At 43.1% G+C, this 26034-nt stretch overlaps 2 protein-coding genes across 3 annotated transcripts in view; both read right to left on the bottom strand.

Moving 5' to 3' along the window:
* On the bottom strand, positions 1-13952 carry LOC110535103 (fibroblast growth factor 10-like). Its single transcript, XM_021619966.2, has 3 exons — positions 12695-13952; positions 2765-2868; positions 1-1013 (listed from the first exon to the last, which is right to left on the bottom strand). Exons 1-3 carry the CDS (start codon positions 13245-13247, stop codon positions 822-824), a joined length of 849 nt encoding a protein of 282 aa, XP_021475641.2. The 5' UTR covers positions 13248-13952; the 3' UTR covers positions 1-821.
* An 8213-nt stretch (positions 13953-22165) lies between these two features.
* Positions 22166-26034, bottom strand: part of LOC110536308 (A disintegrin and metalloproteinase with thrombospondin motifs 12) — a 45248-nt gene continuing 41379 nt past the window's right edge. For both annotated transcript variants that reach the window (XM_036936226.1, XM_036936225.1), the window contains 4 exons: positions 25105-25281; positions 24872-25018; positions 24593-24743; positions 22166-23729 (listed from right to left, as the gene is read on the bottom strand). In XM_036936226.1, coding sequence (XP_036792121.1) covers positions 23614-23729; positions 24593-24743; positions 24872-25018; positions 25105-25281 — 591 coding nt within the window. In that variant the 3' untranslated portion in view covers positions 22166-23613. The remainder of the gene's footprint in view (positions 23730-24592; positions 24744-24871; positions 25019-25104; positions 25282-26034) is intronic.

Here is a 26034-nt window from a genome sequence, read left to right on the forward strand (position 1 = left end):
TCATTTATTGGGTCACATTCTCAGCCATATGTGTATTTGTCAGATTTGTCAACCAGTTTAAGTTGCAAACTTTATTGATGAACATGAGAACATTTGGATACCGAGGAGGAAATAGCAAACGTCTGTTATTTACTTCACAGACATAAGGTGTAAAGAATGCAATGAAATGTTCACCTTCTTTCCACCGCCAGTTAAATATTACACAAAATAAATACTTTACTTCAACACAGTCAAAACTCAGTGGTTAAATATCATACATTAGTGTTTCACTGTATTCACTTTTGATATGGTTCCAAGATCTCATGACCACGAGGATCTTGCTCAATTATATACATTTTTCCTGCATTTACCGATCTGTTAGGCCTTCTTCTTCATTTAAGAATCTTCAGATCATGGAAATGAGAATGAGGACCATGAACAACAGTTCAATCGTTTTTTTGTATCCACAGAGCCAGTGCTTCCTCACTTCATCCACGCGGTGTGTGAAACAGCGTCCTACTTTGTTCCCACATGTCACACCCTCCTTCAGTCCACATCTTTCCAATGTTTTGACACAGAATATGATTCAAATTTCACCCTGTGCCACAGAAAGCACTGCACATCCTCAAACCAATAAACCATCTCAACGAAAGTCAAAAGCAGGGAGTATATGCACAGTTAATTACCTTCCTTAGAGAAAATATGTATTTTAGAAATGGTATAGTTCAGATGCTCTCTGTCTAGATTAGAGTACATTTTTAAAAATCTTTATCTGAAAGATTGTTCAGTGTTGAATAGCTCTCCCACAGGGTATGTTTAGTCCAGTGGAATGCTCTTCTTCATCACACCATGATGGGGAGGAAGTGGGTGGCCATTTTCCTCCTCCTTGTTTTCTTCCCTCTCAGTGGCCTCCCGTGGACACTCAGCCCCACAAACATCTGTCTCTTCTTGTTCCTCCACTCGGCTGAGGCATAGGTGTTATAGCCGTTCTCCTCAATACGCTCCTTCAGTGTGCAGTCAATGCCAAACTCTCTCTGGAAGAACAAAGGACATTACTGGGATACATTCTCATATGTATTTGCATACTGACTCAATACATTTCATACGGAGTCAACTATTTTCATTTGTGAAGTGCATACACTAGCAAAGGATGTGAGAATACTATATTTATAGTTAATGTACTGTTCATACAAGAGTCAAAATAGATATAAAATATATCAATGTTGAAATATTTCCAGGTATTTATTCAACCTTTCTACAGTGCATGCAGACCCCTTGACTTTTTTTCACATTTTGTTACATTACAGCCTTCTTCTTAAATTGATTTTTTTTAAATCCCACTCATCAATCTAACTGAAATCAATCAAAATCAAATCACATTTACTTATGTAAATATCACATTTACATAAGTATTCAGACTATTTACTCAGTACTTTGTTGAAGCACCTTTGGCAGTGATTACAGCCGTGAGTCTTCTAGGGTATGACGCTACGAGCTTGGCACACCTGTATTTGGGGAGTTTCTCCCATTCTTCTCTGCAGATCCTCGCAAGCTCTGTCAGGTTGGATGGGAAACGTCGATGCACATTTCTGTCTGGCCACTGTCCCATAAAGGCCTGATTGGTGGAGTGCTGCAGAGATGGTTGTCCTTCTGAAAGGTTCCTCCATCACCACAGAGGAACTCTGGAGCTCTGTCAGAGTGACCATCGGGTTCTTGGCCACCTCCCTGACCCGGGCCCTTCTCTCCCGATTGCTGAGTTGGGCCGGGCGGCCAGCTCTAGGAAGAGTGTTGGTGGTTCCAAACGTCTTCCATTTAAGAATGATTCAGGCCACTATGTTCTTGAGGACCTTCAATGCTGCAGAAAAGTTTTGGTTCCCTTCCCCAGATCTTTGCATCGACACAATCCTGTCTCTGAGCTCTACGGAGAATTCCTTTGACCTCATGGCTTGTTTTTTGCTCTGACATGCACGGTGAACTGAGGGACCTTATATAGACAATCGTGTGCCTTTCCAAATCATGTCTACTCAATAGAATTTACCACAGGTGGACTCAAACCAAGTTGTAGAAACATCTCAAGGATGATCAATGGAAATAGGATGCACCTGAGGATGCACCTGAGCTCAATTTCAAGTCTCATAGCAAAGGGTATGAAGACTTTTTATTTTTAATACATTTTCAACCATTTCTAAAAACCTTTTTGTTGCTTTGTGTAGATTGATGAGGGAAAAAAGTCATTTTAGAATAAGGCTGTAACGTAATAAAATGTGTAAAAAGTCAAGGGGTCTCAATACTTTTCGAATGCTCTGTACACGGTATTTATTTATCTGCATTTTGCAGGATTAAATCTCTTGACATGCACCATCGCATTCAAGTGTCCAAATGTAAAAACAAACAAACAAACAATACTTAGTGACAAGAATAATATGGCAACTACTGTCTAACAACAACCCAATTCAACTTAGTCAAGATGTACCATGTACTGGTACCATGTACTAGAGGGGTACATTCAATAGAAATAGTTAGTTATGTAAATCGGTTACAGTGATAGATGTGATGTATTCTAATGTCTGTGTCACTTAGCACTATAGTCATTACTTGCTGACCTCCAATTTCCTCTTTGAATCATATGCACTTGGTTTGGATGGTGTGCTCTTTGAACTTTTCCACTGCACCATTAGTTAAAAGTGAACCCAGCTCCAAAGATAAGAACTCTTGTGATAAAGTTGAAGGAATCTAAGTGTATGTCTTTGAGGCTGGTTAAATGACCTCTGACTCGGATACTGACCGCTCCGTACAGCTCACCCTTCCTGCTGATAGCCAGGTAATAGTTACTCCCCAGGCCTTTGATAGCCACCACCCCCACATCCACCGACGTGATCTCCAGAATACCTGAGAACACACAAAATGACATGTATAATCATTTAGAAACAAGTGATAAACCTTTTATAAATCATTTATATTCATCATAGGGGAGGATTTAGGGGAAATGTGTAACCGTTCAGGCAGGGAATTTTAAGGCAGACCGCAGACATAACGTTGGCCCAGATCAGAACACAGAGGCAGAGTACATAGAAGCTATTTTTTCTGGATCTGCTGTAGTCATATAGATAAGAACTTGTCGAACTATCAGGAGTGTCTGCCTGTCCCTCCTTACATGAAATATTAGTTTGTATTTGTGTTGTTTATTAGGTTTAACCAAATGGGAAAAGTAAGTTAAATGTGTTGAAAATAAGTATTGCAACTTAAAATATAGGTTTGTTAATAATCAAATATAACAGTTGGCATTGAATCATGTATTTGATCTCATCAAATATATATACTTTTTTTTAAATTGAGAAAACCTAACTGATTTACTTGTAACCAGCTGAAGTAAAAAATAATGACGTTGATCCGAAGAGTGTAGAGCCTTTCTCAAGACAAAATAATCTAGATGTGTTTTAGAAAGCCTCTAGCTGAAATCCTGTGGGTTCATAGCCAACTGTCATGCTGTCAGTCATATTTCTGTTACTCTAATACTCTAGTTCATAGCCAACAGTCATGCTGTCAGTCATATTTCTGTTACTCTAGCACTCTAGTTCATTGCCAACTGTCATGTTGTCAGTCATATTTATGTCCCTCTAATACTTTAGTTGATTTTCAGAGAAAAGCCTGAAGAATCTCTTAAAACTGTAGGGTAGAGTTTTCATCCATCCATCCAGCCATCCTTCATATCACCCATATAAGCGTGCGTCATCTATGTAGGGCCACAGTCTACACAGAAGAACAGACTTCAGCTTAATAACTAATTTGGCATGAGGATTATAATGAGAGCAGGTTGGATTTATTTGTGAATAGTTTGGCTCATTTGGAATATAAGCCACCAATTCCCAGTGTAAATATACATACACACTCTCACACGCACGCATGCACGTACACACACATGTATCTAATCTGGCGCTGGTGTGTGTTAATGGCCCCTCTCTGGTTCCTATGGTACATTTGACTTCCTGACACCCTCCTTCACTTCCTCTCCACACATCCCATGTGGTGTTGTTATCCTATCCTGACACACACACACACACACACACACACACACACACACACACACACACACACACACACACACACACACACACACACACACACACGCTGCAGGGAGTTGTCGTGACGATGGCCTTTGATCAGACTGCCACAGCAGTTCCCCTCCTTCGTCCCTGATGAGTATGTGAAGCCACCTGTGTCACTGTCAAGCTCCCTTGCTTGTGGTCAGACCGTCCAAAGGTGCCGTGTGAACTTGAAGGGGCAGGTGTCCTAGAAAAAGTGCCCTTCGAAATATACTGTGACCTACATCCCTGTCTCCACATCAGTGAGGTAGCCTCTGCATTAGTTTCCAGTTCAAACAGGTTCACACCGGTAGGTGAAGTGGTGGTAGAGACCATGACACAACGGCCATTGAAGATCTGAGAGTTGCTTCTGTAAGGGATTAGGTGTCAGGTATCGAGTGAGGATGTAAGACTATCTAAGGCTGTTTCTGGGCCTTCTGTAAACATGCCGGGATGAAAGGAGAGAGAACAGAGGAGGACAGATGAGCCATGACAGAGAGACAGGGAGGGGAGGATTAGAAAGACCTTAATGACCACTGATCAAACACACACACCGGAGGCTGGGGCGAGATGGCTTATATGGGCGGCAGGTAGCCTAGTGGTTAGAGCGTTGGGCCAGTAACTGAAAGGTTGCTAGATTGAATCCCTGAGCTGACAAGGTAAAAATATGTTGTTCTGCCTCTGAATAAGGCAGTTAACCTACTATTCCCTGGGAGGCCGTCATTGTAAATAAGAACTTGTCCTTAACTGACTTGCCTCGTTAAATAAAGGTTAAATAAAAAATACAAATATAATTTAAAAAATCAAGAGACACACACACATAGGTGTGCATATTGTTGCGAGCTAGCATTGAGCACACATATACACTGTCTCTACAGCATTTCTCTATAGAGAAAAGCCACCCGTATCCACTCAGTCTTTGATGATTAATGTTCAGCACTACTGTCTACTTGCTCACTCAGGAATGATATCTACAACGGAAAAAAACTAACCGAAGCCATTAGGACAAATGTGTTTTTTGTTCAACATATTACGTCTCACAACACTCAACACCAAATGTATGTGACACTGTGTGTTATGTAGTGGTGATTCTGATACACCACACATTAAATCATGGCCGTGGGTCAACCACACATTTCCAACTGTTTATTTAGTGGAAAATGAGTTGCATGCTGGACACTTTCTCCTAATGTGTGGCTCATTTGATACGCTCTGTTTTGTAGTTACTGCAGTAAATGGTGTGTTAGGGTGGAGTAGGTGCAGACAATGCCAATTGGAATTGAAGGTGGATTTTCCACAGTGGGTTGCCAGTTAAAGGTAGATTTTTCACAGTGGGTTGCCAGTTAAAAGTGAATTTTCCACAGTGGGTTGCCAGTTAAAGGTAGATTTTCCACAGTTTGTTGCCAGTTAAAAGCAAATTTTCCACAGTGGGTTGCCAGGTAAAGGTAGATTTTGCCGTTTTACATGGCTATTTAGGGTAACTGGAAGTTACCTCTTCTAAAAAATGGGACAGAGCTTACAGTACAGATACACTGTAGCCAACTTGATTTAAGAATAAGGAAAACATTTACTATTCCAACTGTGTCGTCATGTTGAAATATGGGAATGACGGAAACAGATCATCTGTAATGTAGATGAGGACCACATTGAACGTAATTAGTTTGTTCATACCCTGCCCCTCTTCACGTCCATAAACATCTTCACATCTCTTATCTCAGTGTCCCTTAGAGTACTGGCTGTGGTTTCCCTTCTGAGGTACACACACACACATACGCACACGCACGCACGCACGCACACACGCGTGCACGCACACGCGTACACACACACACACACGCACACGCACACGCACACACACACACACACACACACACACACACGAATGAGGAACATGCCAGTCCCAGTCAGGAGGCACCTCAGCACACATGACTCCCCACAGAGAGAAAGACACAAACACATTTGGTGGCCTCCTATATTTCCCTCCTGCGCTCTTGGCAGGCTGAGCTCACACTCACACCATCCCAGCTTGGGGTAATTAGACTAATTCGTCCGCCGCCACACATCTGTTAGAGCCTCAGAACTGTTAGAGCCTCGGAACTGTTAGAGCCTCAGAACTGTTAGAGCCTCAGATCTGTTAGAGCCTCAGATCTGTTAGAGCCTCAGAACTGTTAGAGCCTCAGAACTGTTAGAGCCTCAGAACTGTTAGAGCCTCAGAACTGTTAGAGCCTCAGAACTGTTAGAGCCTCAGATCTGTTAGAGCCTCAGATCTGTTGGAGCCTCAGAACTGTTGGAGCCTCAGAACTGTTAGAGCCTCAGAACTGTTAGAGCCTCAGAACTGGTCGAGTCCACCATTACTGTTCTCAGTAAATGTGTATTAGAAATATTTTTGGCTTTTCAAATGTGATGAGATGCAACAATATAGCAAACCAGGTTATCGATAAACACAGTTTTGTCTAGTTGTTTTTTTAAGCTGATGCCGTTGAAATGTGTAGCTTTAGTTAAATGCGCTTATTTTCGCAAAGCTCCATATTGCCCGGGAATCACTTCCAGCCCTCTCTCTCTGTAAGCTCCCAGCAGAATCCCAGCACGAGAGCGACATGTGGGAAAGTTTTTCACAGGCATCCCCATAAATCTGTGGGAGGTTGGATACATGCTCTTAAACAGCCCCCAAAACCACCACCTCTACATCTGTTGAGATCTTTGCTAGCAAGGTTGGTAGTTCAAGCACAATACCAGTTGTTCCCCCTCACTCATTACTATGCTGTAACCAGGTTTCAAAGCTCGGGTCTCTGCCTTGGACAAAAACAAACTGAACCTAAACCATATCTCCAAAAAGGAGGAGTAATAAGAATGACTAGTGAGAGACTGAAGCTGTTTTTAATCGAAACTGCTAACTTGGTCTCCAGATATGCTTCAGTGCAAAAAATCAGTGCATGATTTTACATTATCTATGAAAAGATTGCCACATGCTTGCTGATAGCAAGAACAAACAAACATATATTTTTAGGAAATGTCCTTTTCTAGTTTTATTCATACAGTATATCCATTATTATGTTATTATTTTCTATCAACCCAGCGTTTTTAACTGGGCATTGCCACAGAATCAATGCCATAAACCTGATGCTATGTCATTTTCAGGGGCTACAAAAGACATCATCCCAGGGATGATGTCTAGGCCCTGGGCCAGAGCAGAGACTGGAGCTGCTCTCCTGTAGTATCTCTTGCCCTGTGAACCTGATAGTGTGCCAGATAATCCACACTGTCCCCAGTCCCCCCCAGGAAATGACTTTGTGGCAGCACCATTGATCCTGAACACTAGCAGCTTTGATGTGACCACAATGATGTTCAACCATGTCATTCATGAATTAGTACCCCTCCCCTGCTACTGCAGTCAAACCCAACCCAAAGATAAACTTGGTCACCTTATGCAAAAGTTTAGTATTATATACAGCAGTATATTACTAATACAGTGGGGAGAACAAGTATTTGATACACTGCCGATTTTGCAGGTTTTGCAGGTTTTCCTACTTACAAAGCATGTAGAGGTCTGTAATTTTTTTTTTATCATAGGTACACTTCAACTGTGAGAGAAGGAATCTAAAACAACAATCCAGAAAATCACATTGTATGATTTTTAAGTAATTCATTTGCATTTTATTGCATGACATAAGTATTTGATCACCTACAAACCAGTAAGAATTCCAGCTCTCACAGACCTGTTAGATTTTCTTTAAGAAGCCCTCCTGTTCCCCACTCATTACCTGTATTAACTGCACCTGTTTGAACTCGTTACCTGTATAAAAGACACCTGTCCACACACTCAATCAAACAGACGCCAACCTCTCCACAATGGCCAAGACCAGAGAGGTGTGTAAGGACATCAGGGATAATATAGTAGACCTGCACAAGGCTGGGATGGGCTACAGGACAATAGGCAAGCAACTTGGTGGGAAGGCAACAACTGTTGGTGCAATTATTAGAAAATGGAAGAAGTTCAAGATGACGGTCAATCACCCTCGGTCTGGGGCTCCAGTCAAGATCTCACCTCGTGGGGCATCAATGATCATGAGGAAGGTATCAGCCCAGAACTACATGGCAGTACCTGGTCAATGACCTGAAGAGAGCTGGGACCACAGTCTCAAAGAAAACCATTAGTAACACACTACGCCGTCATGGATTAAAATCCTGCAGTGTACACAAGGTCCCCCTGCTCAAGCCAGCGCATGTACAGGCCCGTCTGAAGTTTGCCAATAACCATCTGGATGACCCAGAGGATGAATGGGAGAAGGTCATGTGGTCTGATGAGACAAAAATAGAGCTTTTTGGTCTAAACTCCACTCGCCGTGTTTGGAGGAAGAAGGATGAGTACAACCCCAAGAACACCATCCCAACCGTGAGGCATGGAGGTGGAAACATCATTCTTTGGGGATGCTTTTCTGCAAAGGGGACAGGACGACTGCACCGTATTGAGGGGAGGATGGATGGGGCCATGTATCGCGAGATCTTGGCCAACAACCTCCTTCCCTCATTAAGAGCATTGAAGATGGGTCGTGGCTGGGTCTTCCAGCATGACAACGACCCGAAACACACAGCCAGGGCAACTAAGGAGTGGCTCCGTAAGAAGCATCTAAAGTCCTAGAGTGGCCTAGCCAGTCTCCAGACCTGAACCCAATAGAAAATCTTTGGAGGGAGCTGAAAGTCTGTATTGCCCAGTGACACCCCCGAAACCTGAAGGATCTGGAGAAGGTCTGTATGGAGGAGTGGGCCAAAATCCCCGCTGCAGTGTGTGCAAACCTGGTCAAGAACTACAGGAAACGTCTGATCTCTGTAATTGCAAACAAAGGTTTGTGTACCAAATATTAAGTTCTGCTTTTCTGATGTATCAAATACTTATGTCATGCAATAAAATGCAAATTAATTACTTAACAATAATACAATGTGATTTTCTGGATTTTTGTTTTAGATTCCGTCTCTCACAGTTGAAGTGTACCTATGATAAAATGACAGACCTCTACATGCTTTGTAAGTAGGAACACTGCCGATTTTGCAGGTTTATCAAATACTTGTTCTCCCCACTGTATGTGCTAGTATAACTGTAGAATTATTGCCTGTAGTATAAAGAATTGTGAGGAGTAATGATGAGACAATAGAAGGGTTCAATAAGTTAACACCTACTAGCTTCAAGTTGAACCCTCCGATCATTTTATATATATATACACGTGTAGGTCTCTAAAGACATTTACAGTTGAAGTCGTAAGTTTACATACACCTTAGCCAAATACATTCAAACTAAATTTTTTACAATTCCTGACATTTAATCCTAGTAAAAATTCCCTGTTTTAGGTCAGTTAGGATCACAAATTTATTTTAAGAATATGAAATGTCAGAATAATAGTAGTGAGAATGATTTATTTCAGCTTTTATTTCTTTCATCACACTCCCAGTGGGTCAGAAGTTTGGTAGCATTGCCTTAATTGTTTAACTTGGGTCAAACGTTTTGGGTAGCCTTCCACAAGCTTCCCACAATAAATTGAGTAAATTTTGGTCCATTCCTCCAGACAGAGCGGGTGTAACTGAGTCAGATTTGTAGGCCTCTGTCACGTTCGTTTGTATAAACAGACCAAGGTGCAGCGTATGTTGAGTTCCACATAATATTTAATAGTGAAACTTAGCAAAACAAACAATAAACAAATGAAATAACAAACCATGACAAGAGGTGCTACTTACTCAAAACAATATCCCATAACAAAGGTGGAGAAATGCTACTTAAGTATGATCCCCAATTAGAGACAACGATAGCCAGCTGCCTCTAATTGGGAATCATACCAAAACACCAACATAGAAAAAAAACTAGAACTCCACATTGAAAATATAAACTAGAATAAATCCCAAGTCACACCCTGACCTACTCTACCATAGAAAATAAAGGCTTCCTTTGGTCAGGACAGCCTCCTTGCTCACACAGGCTTTTTCAGTTCTGCCCACCAATTTTCTATAGGATTGAGGGCAGGGCTTTGTGATGGCCACTCCAATACCTTGACTTTGTTGTCCTTAAGCCATTTTGCCACAACTTTGGAAGTATGCTTGGGGTCATTGTCCATTTGGAAGACCCATTTGCAACCAAGCTTTAACTCCCTGACTGATGTCTTAAGATGTTTCTTCAATATATCCACATAATTTCCCTTCCTCATGATGCCATTTATTTTGTGAAGTGCACCAGTCCCTCCTGCAGCAAAGCCATGTCCAGTTGTAAACCGTAGTCTGGCTTTTTTATGGCGGTTTTGGAGCAGTGTCTCTTCCTTGCTGAGCGGCCTTTCAGGTTATGTCGATATAGGACTCGTTTTACTGTGGATACAGATATTTTTGAACCTGTTTCCTCCAGCATCTTCACAAGGTCCTTTGCTGTTGTTATGGGATTGATTTGTACTTTTCACACCAAAGTACGTTCATCTCTAGGAGACAGAACGCATCTCCTTCATGAGCGGTATGATGGCTGTGTGGTCCAATGGTGTTTATACTTCGGTACTGTTGTTTGTACAGATGAACGCGGTACCTTCAGGCGTTTGGAAATTGCTCCCAAGGATGAACCAGACTTGTGGAGGTCAACAATTGTTTTTCCTGAGGTCTTGGCTGATTTCTTTTGATTTTCCCATGACGTCAAGCAAAGAGGCACTGAAGTTGAAGGTAGGCCTTGAAATACATTCACAGGTACACCACCAATTGACTCAAATTATGTCAATTAGCCTATCAGAAGCTTCTAAAGCCATGACTTCATTTTCTGGAATTTTCCAAGCTGTTTAAAGGCACAGTCAACTTAACGTATGTAAACTTCTGAGCCACTGGAATTGTGATACAGTGAATTATAAGTGAAATAATCTGTCTGTAAACAATTGTTGGGAAAATGACTTGTCATGCACAAAGTAGATGTCCTAACTGACTTGCCAAAAATATAGTTTGTTAACAAGAAATGTGTGGAGTGGTTGAAAAACAAGTTAACCTAAGTGTATGAAAATTTCCGACTTCAACTGTATATAGAAATGAAGGGTCTATAAAGACATGTATGAACAAGTGTAGGGTCTCTAAAGACATTTATATACAAGTGTCGGTCTCTAAAGACATGTATGAACAAGTGTAGGTTTCTAAAGACACGTATGAACAAGTGTAGGTCTATAAAGACACGTATGAACAAGTGTAGGTCTATAAAGACACGTATGAACAAGTGTAGGTCTATAAAGACACATATATATACAAGTGTCGGTCTCTAAAGACACGTATGAACAAGTGTCGGTCTCTAAAGACACGTATGAACAAGTGTCGGTCTCTAAAGACACGTATGAACAAGTGTAGGGTCTCTAAAGACACGTATGAACAAGTGTCGGTCTCTAAAGACATGTATATACAAGTGTAGGTCTATAAAGACATGTATATACAAGTGTAGGGTCTCTAAAGACATGTATGAACAAGTGTAGGGTCTCTAAAGACATGTATATACAAGTGTAGGGTCTATAAATACATTTATATACAAGTGTCGGTCTATAAAGACATGTATGAACAAGTGTAGGGTCTATAAATACATTTATATACAAGTGTCGGTCTCTAAAGACATGTATATACAAGTGTAGGTCTATAAAGACATTTCTGTCATATTCTTGTCAAAACAAACACCAATGGTGCCTTTCCTTACTCTTTCCCATAAGCCTCTTTGATTCATTTTGTGGTTTAGAACGCCTAGGAGAAACGTTAAAGACTTCCATATACACGGGATGGGGGGTGGTGTGTGTAGGTGGGGGGGTTGTAGTTTAAGTGAGCACATGTGTCTCTTGTGGTGGTTGCTTGGGTTGCTACATCCGAACACACACACACACACACACACACACTTGAGCATGTGAGTGCCCGCACACAGATAGGCTCACACACGTATCTCACTGGAATAACTGTACTGTGAGAATAGGGCATGAGTACTAAACATACCCATTCATGTTTCTGTACCTCTGTAAATGAATCACATTTACATTATACTGTATTAATCATAAACCACACGGCATCAGCATTATGTACAACATGTGTGGACATAAACGAAGCGGACTGGTTGCGTGTGGGAGCATGTTAGTGATTGACGTATCCTCTCCTATCCCCTGTCCTGCTCCTGTCTAGCTGTTATCAGTACTGTTGACCCTGGGCTGTGAATACGGACAGATAACAGGTTGGTAATCTACCCCTCCTGTTTTAATCATCTTAGAGCTACCATCATTGTACGGAATGTTACGACAGGACAGATATCACAGGGACGTCTGGTAGATACAGAAAGAAGCTTCTTGTCAGGAATGTGTCGCCTAGCTCTAAGAATGTCCATGTACTGCTGGGAGACAGATCTTTGCCACAATTTAGATTGATGATCAATGCAAAAAAATTCTGCTGGAAACCTGTCTTTCCAAAAATAACAGTAAAGTTATTAAACACAAGTCAATCATTTGAAATTGTTTCCCTTTTTCTGTAATTTGTATGATATTCTGTAGTGAAGAGTGAGGAAAGCCCTGACAACAAAATTGTTTATTTTCAATACACTATGGTGGAACATCTGTTTCCCCTGTTTTACTCTCCTACTAATTGAAAAACACACTCTTGTGGTTACTTACTGAGGGGGTCCTCTTTGCTCTTGGTCCCATTAACTCTGCCATTTGTATCGATCCGCAGGAAGAACTTCTGGAAAGAGAAGAGCTTCCTCCGCCGCACATCTCCCTGCAGGTGGTTGTAGCTACGTACGTGCCTCCCCAGCGGAACCCCAATACCTTCCAAGGGACCTCCAGTTTCCCCAGTCTCTCCAACCCTGGATGCATCCAGGGAACTGTTCACTGGCGCCCTAAAAGGGCTGCTGGGGCTGGGGGGCTGAGGGCTGGGGGGCTGGAGACTGGGGAACTGGAGCCTGGGGCTGGTTGGCTGGAGCCTGCCTCTGTAGAGAGGTTGATGGCAGACAACCACAGGGAGGGAAAGGGCGAGCAGCAGTGCTAGCAGCAGAGACAGAGACGGGCTGGAAAAGAAGGACCTAGAGATAAACCTGGACCCAGAGCCAGACCTAAACCTGGACCCAGAGCCAGACCTAAACCTGGACCCAGAGCCAGACCTAAACAAAGACCCAGAGGTGGCCCAGGCAGTGACAGCCGTACTCCCTCCAGCAGCCCATGTGGTCATGGTAGAATGGTGTGGGGAGGACTGGAAGCAACCTCACAGCCTGGGACATGCTGCTGGGGACAACGGGAGGCTGGGAGGTCAGGGAGGGGAGCCCTCCTGGAAAATGGGCCTCTCTGGTACCTAGTCTACCAGGTCTATATGAAAAAGAGATATCCTCCTCAATTATACCTATCTGGGTTGAAAATCAATGTCTCCTTGCCTTTCTTTTGGTAGCTAGAGCAATTATTGTACTGAAAGTCAATGTATTCCAATGTTCTCTTTCACTTTTGTTCCTATACTGATGTCCTGGTAGATCAATTAAGACAAATACAAATCGATAAATAAAACAGCCTATTGTCCCACTCGTCTTATTGTTGCCAGTGTAATTGCCGTCAGTGTATTCCAATGACAAACCAGGCAGGCTTCATATGTTCCACTTTTGAAACTGTTCTTCTGTCCTTAGCTGTTCCTGGTGCTGAATTTAATTCCAATCCAGAAATCCTTAGACGGCTACTCCCACAATGAAAGGTCCACTGGCATAGGGACATTCTACTATAACAATTTCTCCAGGTTCATCCCTCTGTCCCCTAAGGCCCAAACATTCAACAGCTCACTGCTGCCAGATACCCTCCACACGTTTCCAGATTTCACTAAAAAGAGAGAGATGGTCAAACAAAATGTAGTGCTAAATCCTGGTTGGCCAGTGGGTGCCTGTGAGACATGTCCTCCTCTCTTTCTCTCTCCATGAATGAGTGTGGAGTGGACTCCTCTCCCTCTCAATTACAGTGGCTCCACCTTCACTGAGGTAACAGGCTGAGGAGGGGTGTGTGTGTTTGTGTGTGTGTGAATATGAGACTCTGTCAGCTGATCTGCCCCCTCTCTTTAACTCCCACCCTCTCCTTCTCTCATTCTCTCTCTCCACCACCCACCTCTCTCTTTCTCTCCCTTTCTCTTTCCACCACCCACCTCTCTCCTTCTCTTCCTCTCTCTCACCACCCACCTCTCTCTTTCTCTCTCCCTCCCCCTCCAGCTCCCCCTCCAGCTCCCCCTTCCAACTCTCTCTCTCCCCCTCCACCTCTCTCTCACCCCCTTCTACAATCTCTCTATACCCTCCACCTCTCTTTCTCCCCCTCCACCTCTCTCCCTCCACCTCTCTCTCTCTCCCCTCCACCTCTTACTCTCCCCACAATCCACCTCTCTCTCCTCTCCACCTCTCTCTCCCCCTCCACCTCTCTCTTTCCACTTCTCTCTATCCCCCATTCCCCCTCCACTCTATATCCCCCCTTCCCTCTCCACTCTCTATCCCCCCCTTCCCCCTCCATCTCCCCTCCACTCTCTCTCCCCCTCCACCTCTCTCCATTCTTTCTCATTCTCTCTCTCCTTCCACCTCTCTCCCCCAACTCCACCTCTCTCTCTCTCTTTTTCATTCCCAAACCAATGCCTCCCGATACACTTACCCTGCTCTCATTTCCCATCAACCCTCTCACATATGGGAGTGAGTCGGGTGTGTGTACACGTGCATGAGTGAGAATATGGGGCAGGGGTGGAGGTGTGAATGAAGACCAGGGTAGTATAGGATTTATCTGGGTTGATAGTACAGAGGTGGAGGTGTGAATGGAGACCAGGGTGGGATAGGATTTATCTGGGTTGATAGTACAGGTGTGGAGGTGTGCATGGAGACCAGGGTACGATAGGATTTATCTGGGTTGATAGTACAGGGGTGGAGTTGTGAATGGAGAGGATGTAGTGGGAGTGTTTTTTTTCATAGCGCTGTGTGTGTGTGTGTGTGTGTTTGTGACGCCCTGACCTTAGAGAGCCTTGTTTATTCTCTATTTGGTTAGGTCAGGGTGTGACTTGGGTGGGGAAATCTATGTTTCTATTTCTTTGTTGGCCTAGTATGGTTCCCAATCAGAGGCAGCTGTTTATCGTTGTCTCTGATTGGGGATCATACTTAGGCAGCCTTTTTTCCCACCTTTAGATTGTGGGATCTTGTTTGCGTGTAGTTTCTTTCTGCACTGCATGTAGCTTTACGTTCGTTTTGTATTTTGTTGTTTTTTCGGTGTCATTTAAAATAAAATAAAAATGTACTCCTACCACGCTGCACCTTGGTCCAACCCATCTTTAAACGATCGTGTGTGTGTGTGTGTGTGTGTGTGTGTAATTTGAAGTGCAACTACTTGGTACTGGTACCATCAAGATATGAGAAATCAGACCTGGTGCCATTTCCCATCCAACTACTGCTAGTTCCAATCCAATGGCAACTCTAAGAGGATCTCAGTCAGGCCTCTCATCTCGCCACCTTCCTCTGAGACTCAAGTGTCACATGGCCAATTAGAAGATCTTATACTCCTCTACTCGAGTTGTGACACGTCCTCACATTTTCAGTAATCAAATTCAGTTGGAGAATTTAAAAACTTAATCAATATAACTTAATTAAACTACATTTCTAATCTGGGAATTGGTGGTATCTAACATGCTGACTAAACCAGGCGCGCGCTTGTGCACTATCGCGCGCATGTTGATTTTGTCATGCGTCCATACACAACCCAACCAGTACTGCTTCTTAATAACACAGCGCATCCAACCCGGAAGCCAGCCGCACCAATGTGTCGCACCTGGCAACCTTGGCTAGCGCGCACTGCGCCCGGCCCGCCACAGGAGTCGCTGGTGCGCAATGAGACAAGGAGATCCCTACCGACCAATCCCTCCCTAACCCGGACGATGCTAGGCCAATTGTGCGTCGCCCCACGGACCTCCCGGTCGCGGCCGGTTACGACAGAGCCTGGGCGCGAACCCCGGGACTCTGATGGCACAGCAGTACAGCGCCCTTAACCACTGTACCACCCTCATTGAACTTCTAATAGTGAAATCATAGTGTAAAAGTAGGTGAGCTGGTTCTACTCTTTATGGCCATTTTCTAGTGTTTTGTGATGGAAAACTGAGTGGGTCAAGCATTACATGACAAACCAGATTACCTGTAGATAGACAGGCTAGAAATGGTTAAAACAAAGTATGATTGTATTGAATTGCCACTCCCTGTTGCATACAAGCTTAGATTATCCCTGTCACAAGGGGATTTATGGCTGATTGAAGATGAAATCATCAACCCTGTTACAGTCAACCCTGTTACTTTAATTGGCTCTTAATAGGGACTTATTATAGTCATTTTTTAAATTGAATCTCTTGAGATAGGAAAAAAATTTTTTTAGGAAGATAGAACGTGCTCTTTATGACAGAATGTAAAATTTAGGTGAAATCCAACGAAGTTACACTTCTCGAAAGGCATGGAATTAGTGGAATGACCCAACTGTAAATGATGGTTCAGAAACGGCCCTTTTCATATCTCCTCCTCTCACCCCTTGATGCCATATCTTGCCTTCTGCTTCTCTCCTAAGGCCCCTGCCAGTTTCTTAGTGTCTGCTTTAATGTCTGTCAACGACCTGCGGACAGAGGATGGGTCTGCTCCTAATAAATCTGGTCTTAATCTGTCTGCTTTTATCAGGTACCCCACAGACAAAGTAATCTCATCAGTAGGCTACTTCCTTTGTTCTGTCCCTTCCCACAGTGGTAGACTTAATCAGCACCGAAGGAAACAGAACTGGAGGAGCAGGGACAAGTTGAATTGATTATTGACCCAATCATAATGGACATCTATAGGATTCCCATGGAACTTATACACTGAGTGTACAAAACATTAGGAATACCTTCCTAATATGAGCTGCACCCCCCTTTGCCCTCAAAACAGATTCAATTTGTCAGGGCATGGACTCTACAAGGTGCCGAAAGCATTCCACAGGGATGCTGGCCCATGTTGACTCCAATGCTTCCCACAGTTGTGTTAAGTTGGCTGGATGTCCTTTGGGTGGTGGACCATTCTTGATACACACAGGAAACTGTTGCGTGTGAAAAACCCAGCATCGTTGCAGTTCTTGACACACGAACAGGTGCACACAAACCCTTTCAAAGGCACTTCAATATTTTGTCTTGCCCATTCACCCTCTGAATGGCACATGTAAACAATCCATGTCTCAACTGAATCAAGGCTTAAAAATCATTCTTTAACCTGTCTCCTCCCTTTTATCTACAGTGATTGAAGTGGATTTAACAAGTGACATCAACAAGGGTTCATAGATTTCACCTGGATTCACCTGGTCAGTCTGTCATGGAAAGAGCAGGTGTTTCTAATATTTTGTAAACTCAGTTTATTACTGGACGTTTCTTTTAACCCCGACCCATTTGAGGCCTTTCCTTACCCCATATGTTTTTAATGATAGTTACTGTGTATTTGTCACTTTTTGATTATCACTATCAATTGCTAAACTGCAGCCTGTGTTCCTCTCGTGGAAAATGTGAGAGCCAATATCACATTTTCTCGCTGACAGACTGAATGCCCCATCTATAGTTACCACCCCATTAGACACAGCAGGAATGTCTTTGAAAACCTTTATCCAGCTAGCATAAATCCATATCTCCTTATATAACTCTCTCTCTGAGGGGCAAATCTCTTCTTCTGGGTAAAAGTTTACTCTAACCACTTTCTGTTGAGTTGTTTTGCTTTCCCTTCAAACAGAGGATATTGTTCTTTGCAGGTTCCGCCTAGAAAGATGGATTTGTTTTAGAGTTGAGATGTGGTAAAGATTTGCAGGATTTCTTTAGAAGCCGAAGAGAAAATGATTTGTAAATGCAACCATGCCTGTGTTTTTTTCCTCCTAAACGTAATATAAGTGAGCTTTGGAGGTACAACAGGGTGGCCTGGGTCTCATCTTCCTCTGCCCTCCCTGGGTTTAGTGTTTACCACATCTTTATTGATCTATCTTAGAGCTTTGTCATCAAAGTTCAAAAAGCAAAGACAATTACCACAGGCCAATGTTTTTCTGATCTCTGGCTGCAAGCTGCAAATCAAATCAAATGTTAATCGCCACATGCTTTGCAAGCAACTGGTGTGGACGCTTACTTTACGGGCCCTTCCCATCAACACAGGAGCTGGCTTTGTACCGTGCACATCATTACATGTCAGTCATTTGACAGGTGGGATTTATATTCTCTCTACCTCTATTTCTCTATGAGAAAATAGGGTTTCTTTAAGAATCAATATAAATCATACATCATGTTATATGTAGTATTTCAAATATGCCTATAATTCAGCTTGTGTTCATTAGGTTACAATGTAGCAAAATGAATAGAAATGGAAAACTAAATGTGACTACAAAACATTTCCCTGGTAAGGGCAAATAAAGTGTTCAACAAAACAAAACTACTATTTCAACTTGGATATATAGCAACAGTTAAGTAGCATACTCTATGGAATGCTCACTCTTTAAAGCAATGAGTGATACTGACATTTAATTAATTGTTACACTACTTAGATGAAGCTAAGGCAAATCTCATTCTCCTGGAAAGTTGCATTCTAGAATATTCCATCAGTGAGAGCCAACCGTAGATTTGATGTCTGGGCCCCAGGCCTTCTGTACTCTGTGTGTGCTGCCTGGGTCAGAGAAGGCTGTGGTGGAGACTTTAATAAAGGAACAGGCCTGGTACAGTACAGTACAGACAGGGATGCCTGTGTTACTGCCTGAGGACACACAGTCTGATGGGGCCCAGATAGGTGGGACTGGGCCCCGCCTCGGCCGACCAACGCATCCATTCCTATTCTCACTTCACCTTGATAGGTGATGAAACGGCCACTGAAATTGGTTACTAATTGTTTTCCATTCATTTGTTAACAGAAAGCATGGTCTTTTCTTCACATTCATCATGTTGTTGAACTAGTCACGTTCAACAGTACACAGAGACACCTTCCTTGGCAACTGTTGTTCTAGTCTTATAGGTGACCTGAGCCCTTTTTAGCCAGCCAGCCATCAAATGTCAATATTTGATGAGTGTCCCAGGCCAGTGTGTGGTGATGGAGTGTCTGGTAACCCAGATGAGGTTGCTGTTTCCTGTTTTACGCTGAGCGATAGATGTTTGCCATGTTATCTCCCATTAGGGATGGGCGGTCACATCACCAGCCTGGCTGCAGCCCGCGGGTCGGTTACAGCAGGCTAGAGGAGTTTATTTACAGGTCATAGAATGGAGTCACTCACCTGTATCGAGCAGTGGTTGTCATTACTTTGATAACAAAGCAGTAACATTAACACAGACCCCAAACATTCATTTCATCATCAGAACTAAAATGGACAGACCAAGATAGAATAATATTATTGGCTTCTAATACGGTATGATGTCACGTGAAAATGTCCTAAAGATTATTTTTATTTGTTTAATTTATGAACTAAAGACATCTAAACATAAAGGGCTGCTTCCCGGACCCAGATTAAGCTTAGTCCTGACTTGAGCCTAGTTCTGTGTAGCTCTGTTGGTAGAGGATGGTGCTTGCTCTGCCAGGGTTATGGGTTTGATTCCAGGGGCCAACCATACGTGAAATGTATGCATGCATGACAGGAAGTTGCTTTGGATCAAAGCATCTGCTAAATGGCACATTTTATTGTTTTAAAGGACTGAATATTTTTGCAGGTCAGGACGAGTCTTTAGAAAGGGAAAGGGGGATACCTAGTCAGTTACTGAATGCATTCAACTGAAATGTGTTTTCCGCATTTAACCCAACCCCTCTGAATCTGAGAGGTGCGGGGCCTGCCTAATGAAGAACTATTCAGCATGGAGTGCAGTCACTAGGAAAGAAGGAAACCGAGATTCTTTCCATTGTGCAGTTACTACAGACTCAACCCAATACACTATGACATCACAGCAGTAAGAGAGAAGGGGTTTGGTAATAGGTCTACAGTTGGATGGAGACAGCTCCGTTATAAACACACTCACACACATACACACACACACGCGTACACACTGACTGTATCTATGACACTGTGCTCCACATTGGGCCGGTGTACCGTTACTGCTGACTAGCTTCTGGCATAGTCTCAGGTTATCTGGGACAGAGGAGTTCAACATGATTCCTGAAACTGGTGCTATGGTTCTAGGTGTTACACAGCTACAGATATAGCATGTTAATTTGGTAGCAAGAGAACATCTGGTTGCAAGAGAACTTTCCTGTATTGCAGGATATGTAAAAGTTGTAGTGTATTTGAGGTTTAAAAAGGCTTCTTAATATTGTAATTTCCACTTTGAAATTTCAGACTTGATTTTACCAAAAATGGATTAGCCCCTACAAAAATGTACATTAAATATAATCCACATAATAATTCTAATGTCTTGTTGCTGCAGGATTTTTTACCCGCTGTAGCAAACTGGCTCAAATTAAGATCCTACATCTGTAGCTAATCACTGACTGTTTTCAACTGAGAATATTCCCCCTCACCTTTCCGCTGTGATAGCCCATGTCTGTTGTGGGCTGAGCTGGGTATGTGCTCTACATTGGTGGTGTATGTGTTTCTTTTCCCTAAAGACATACGCGGTGAACAGTCCAATTTCATATTAAAGGATGTGGACCAAGCAGAAGGTACTTACATAGTGCACATATTATTACAGTGGAGGCTGCTGAGGGGAGGATGACTCATAATAATGTCTGGAACGGAACAAATGGCATAGCATCAAACACATGGAAACTATGCGTTTGATCTATTTGATACCATTCCACTGATTCCGCTCCAGCCATTGCCACGAGCCTTTCCTCCCCAATTAGGGTGACACCAACCACCTGTGATACTATATACAGTACCCTTCAAATTCAACTCTGGACCTTGAAGTTAAAGCTTCGCTATTTGAAGAGTATTACCACCAATAACTGTGTTTTTCATTGTTCCTCTCTGAACATGGACTGGTTAAGACCTGGAACACCAAGTGGGTGCCATTAAATATGAGTTAAAACACAAAAGCACCAGGCTCCGGACTTCGCAGCGTAAGAGTTGATTAGCCCAGATCCTAACAAGTGCACTTATTCAGATGAATGCTAACTCCAGTCCAAATTCCATTACATGAATTACTCCCGTTTAGCATGAGCAATCATGACAGTAAATTGTACAAGAAAATGTACAATGCCATGAAACACCTTGAGGAGCATAATGTTATAGAATGCATCCTGTTTACCTTGCCAACTATAAAACCAGTTGTGGTTGATGAGAGAAGCTGGGATCCCCTGACGTCATGAGCCTGAGGCCAGTGTTAAAGCTTTGCTGTTTGAAGAGTATTCCCACCAATAACATCCTCCTCTTAATTTCCTCCTAGATCGACCACATGGTCTCACCGATACTGTCAGGACAACATAGACAACCAGGGGCACCATGGGCCAGGCTGGACTCGGACTACATAACATCATCCCGTCAAAACACACACACACACACACACACACACACACACACACACACACACACACACACACACACACACACACACACACACACACACACACACACACACACACACACACACACACACACACACACACACACACACATTTTTTGGACACCACAATCACAAGAAGGCTGCAAACTCCAAACTAATACCTGATGATGGGGTACTGCAGGGAAATAACAGTGAAAAGGAATGATATAATCTTGATGGACATTCAAAGCAAAAAGCAGTCACATCAAACACTTATTTCATCATTGCATTTATTGCTGAAGGTTTGTATAAAGATAATAGCACCTGTACAATATCATATAAACACATCGCCAATCTTAACTGAGGCCTGAGAGGGATGACCTGCAACAACTCATTCTCATTGGCCAGCCTAATAAAGGGGAGGGGCACCACAGGATAGATATACAGCACTAGAGTAGGATGACGTTACCCAGAGACACTAATCTAGGGTCAGTTTCATGTTTTCCCCTCATGGTTAAAGTTAGGATTTGGGGAGCGTAAGCTGATCCCAGATCTATGCCTCCGGTAAATCACTTTTCAGATCCACAGTACGCCGGAGAGCTCTTAGAACGAGAGAAATAACACTGAAAAACCCACAATAACACAATAAAAAAAACACTAGACAAAAACATTCATCTTTATTGTATAGTCTACTATTTACCCAGTATTTTCTCAGAAGCAGAGATGTGAAGTATTTAAAATACTTCTGAGTATTGTGTAATTTGTATTACACTGGACTGAAAAACACTCCAATCTGTTTTTAACAAGATCCTTTTGAAAGCTGTAATTTGTATTTTCTAAATATTTTGTTGTTGTTGTTATAGCGGTTCACCATTGTGGCCCCGTATCACTCTGTATTGGAATCACAAGTCTGATGGCACTACGGGGTGATAAGAGCATCCGCTAAATTAGCTAAATATAAATGTGTATGTAAAAATGGACAATTGCAAAGCAAGCTGAGTGTTATGTGAATAAGCTCCGCCCCAAAACAAGGTTTGTCTAGAAGGGATACAGCTTTAGTCAAAATTGACATTTGTAGAAGGTTTAGGAGAATTTACGCAAGCAGGTTAGGAGAATTAACGTAGCAGGTTAGGAGAATTAGGCTAAACTGTATGCCATCTAGACGTGACCCTGAAACAAGGCCAATAATAATACCCAGTGTGCTTTGCAGTTCATTTTGGTATGTTCATTTTCACATATACATTTACATTTTGGTTATGTAGCAGACACTCTTATCCAGAGTGACATACAGTCAGTGCAAATGAACAACAACATATCACACTTATAGCAAGTAAAACGTTTCTGAGAATGCTGTTGCTGTTCGGGCCAGCTAAGTGCTTCTGTATTATAAAATGCAAAATACATGTATTTGAATTAAATACATTTAAAAATTCAAGTATTTTGTGGTTTATTTTGATACATTGATCTTTATGGTATTTTGTTATTGTATTTGGTCATTTTTTGCCAATCCCTGCTCAGAAGTGACATGGAAAATGTTGATGACATAATAGTTATCTTATCATTACTAATTTGTTTGGGGGATTAATTAAGTATCAGAAAATACCCATTTTCACATCCTAATGTCTTTGTAAATACGAGGCAAATACCAGCTGAAAGGGGATTGTAAACACAGTGTTATCGGATGTCATCATCATTTCTGTGGTGGGGGAACGTTGAATAGAAAACAACATGGCAGCCGATTACACAGGTATACATTCTGAGTGACATTCATCAGTATTGGAAAGCAGGTGGGATATTGGAGAGAAGTTGACATAACTAACTCTTTAGAGGCAGCTGGAGGCCTGATACCCTGGAAGAGTTGGGAAGGTGCAAGACTGGCTAAGACAAACTGCACACAGCAGCAGTACACAGTACCATAGCTCCATGAATTTCTGCCCAATGAAGATAACGACAGTTTGTGGGGGTTATTATGATGATGATGGTGAAAAGGCTGCTGTCGGCTGATTGCACTAGAGATGAAATCCACCAATAGGATCACAGTGTGGAAGCCCTGTACGTGTGCATTTTGTATGAGAGGGGTCCATGTGGTGGGTGTAGTGCGGGTCAGAGTTTACCCTCTACAGGTGACACAGCACTGTTTCTGGATGGACCTGAGGGAGCAGCGGCCAAGCAGCTTCAACTTGTCACAGAACCGAGACGACATGCTGTTCCTCCTACACAGCAGACCTATACAACCAACACCAAGGACAGAACAGAACACGGATTTAGGTCAACCACAATAAATAAAAGCATCCAGTGTAACTACAGTTTAGTACCTTGCTTAAGGCACATCGACACATGTTTCACCTAGCTGGCTTGGGGGTTTGAACGAGCAACCTTTCAGTTACCAGCCTAGCGCTCTTAACGGCTAGGCTACCTGCTGTATTGTGTGTCCATCAACAGTATATACAGCTCTGGAAAAAATGAAGAGACCACTGCAAAATGATCAGTTTCTCTGGTTTTACTATTTATAGGTATGTGTTTGGGTAAAATTAACTTTTTGTTTTATTCTATAAGCTACTGACAGCATTTCTCCCAAATTCCAAATCAAATATTGTAATTTAGAGCTTTTGTTCGCAGAAAATGACAACTGGTCATAATAACAAAAAATATGCAGTGTTGTCAGACCTCGAATAATGCAAAGAAAAATAATAACATTTTTAAACAACACAATACTAATTAACTTAGGAAGAGTTCAGAAATCACTATTTGGTGGAATAACCCTGATTTTCAATCACAGATTTCATGCGTCTTGGCCTGCTCTTAAACCCTGAGTGTTTGACGGTAATTAAGTTGTCTGTGGTTTTTCGTTCTCACTGATACTTTGTCACTATTATACTTTGTATGAGTTATGTTACTCGTTACCATCCCCCCTAGACTGCCGGGCCAAAGGGATTCCTAACAGTTAGTCTTACCTGTGTTAGTGGTACCTGTGTTAGTGGTACCTGTGTTTGTGGTACCTGTGTTAGTGGTATCTGTGTTAGTGGTACCTGTGTTAGTGGTACCTGTGTTAGTCGTACCTATGTTTGTCGTACCTGTGTTTGTCTTACCTGTGTTAGTGTTACACTCCTGCAAGTTGCATGTCCTGATTGTGTCAGGCCTGTTGCTCTGGTCACAGAGACTGTTCTCCACAGAGCTAGAGTCCTCAACGACACACGGCACCACGCGATGCTGCATCCCCCCACCACAACTCACAGAGCACTGACACACACAGAAGAAAACAGATATTACTCACACACACTAGTCCCCACTGACACACCGTACCATGCAATGCACACTCTGAACATGTAACAGGTGCAAATTGTAAGTATGTTCCCCTGTGCCATTACCTTCTCCCAGTCCTGCGGGTCCCAGTAGCTGCAGCGCTGCAGGTTGCAGGTCTCTGTGTCGTTTGGTCTCTGGGTGGCGCTACAGCGCTGCGGCTCAGGGCAGTACACCAGCCGCTCCCACAATCCACCACCACAGCTACGAGAACACTGGGGATGAAAGGAGTTTATATTAACAATCATATTGTAATTCATATGAACCAAGCAAGTCAACATGTGATAACGTGTGTGTGTACCTGTCCCCAGGGGGAAGTTCTCCAGGGCTGGCAGGGTTGGGGATGACAGGACAGGGTGCTGGGGGGTCTGGAGGAAAGAGCTTGGCAGTGGAACGGTCTCAGTGGATGTCCCTTCTGCCCATCCACACACTGCACCTCACGCTGCCTCCTTCCCACCACCTCACATTGCTCTGGACACTACGGAGAGAGAGGGGGGAGAGAATGAGAGAGAGGGTGGGAGGAGAGAGAGAATGAGAGAGGGTGGGAGGAGAGAGAGAATGAGAGAGAAAGGGTGGGAGAGAGAGAATGAGAGAAATTGGGTGGGAGAGAGCGAATGAGAGAGAGAGGGTGGGAGAGAGAGAATGAGAGAGAGGGTGGGAGAGAGAGAATGAGAGAGAGAGGGTGGGAGGAGAGAGAGAGAGAATGAGAGCGGGTGGGAGGAGAGAGAGAATGAGAGAGAGAGGGTGGGAGAGAGAGAGTGAGAGAGAGAGGGTGGGAGAGAGAGAATGAGAGAGAGAGGGTGGGAGAGAGAGAATGAGAGAGAGGGGGTGGGAGAGAATGAGAGAGAGAGGGTGGGAGAGAGAGAATGAGAGAGAGAGGGTGGGAGAGAGAGAATGAGAGAGAGAGAGGGTGGGAGAGAGAGAATGAGAGAGAGAGGGTGGGAGAGAGCGGAGCAAAGAAAAGAGTCCCCTCATCCAGCAGGTCCTGGGGCTGAGTTCACAGACCTGGTCCACTAACACACTGAAGCCTCAGGACCAGAACATCCAATCAATCAGAATAAACCAAATTACAACACTGTCAAAACAAAACATAAGCACAAGCACAAACTAAAATACAGTGCTATCTGGCCCTAAATCGACAGTACACCATGGCAAACTATTTGACCATGGTTACTGATAAAAATCTTGTGGGTTGGCAGCGTGTGAGTTGGCAGATGTGGGTTGGCAGCGC

Source organism: Oncorhynchus mykiss, chromosome 11, assembly GCF_013265735.2.
Source record: "Oncorhynchus mykiss isolate Arlee chromosome 11, USDA_OmykA_1.1, whole genome shotgun sequence".
NCBI classification, from domain to species: Eukaryota; Metazoa; Chordata; class Actinopteri; order Salmoniformes; family Salmonidae; genus Oncorhynchus; species Oncorhynchus mykiss.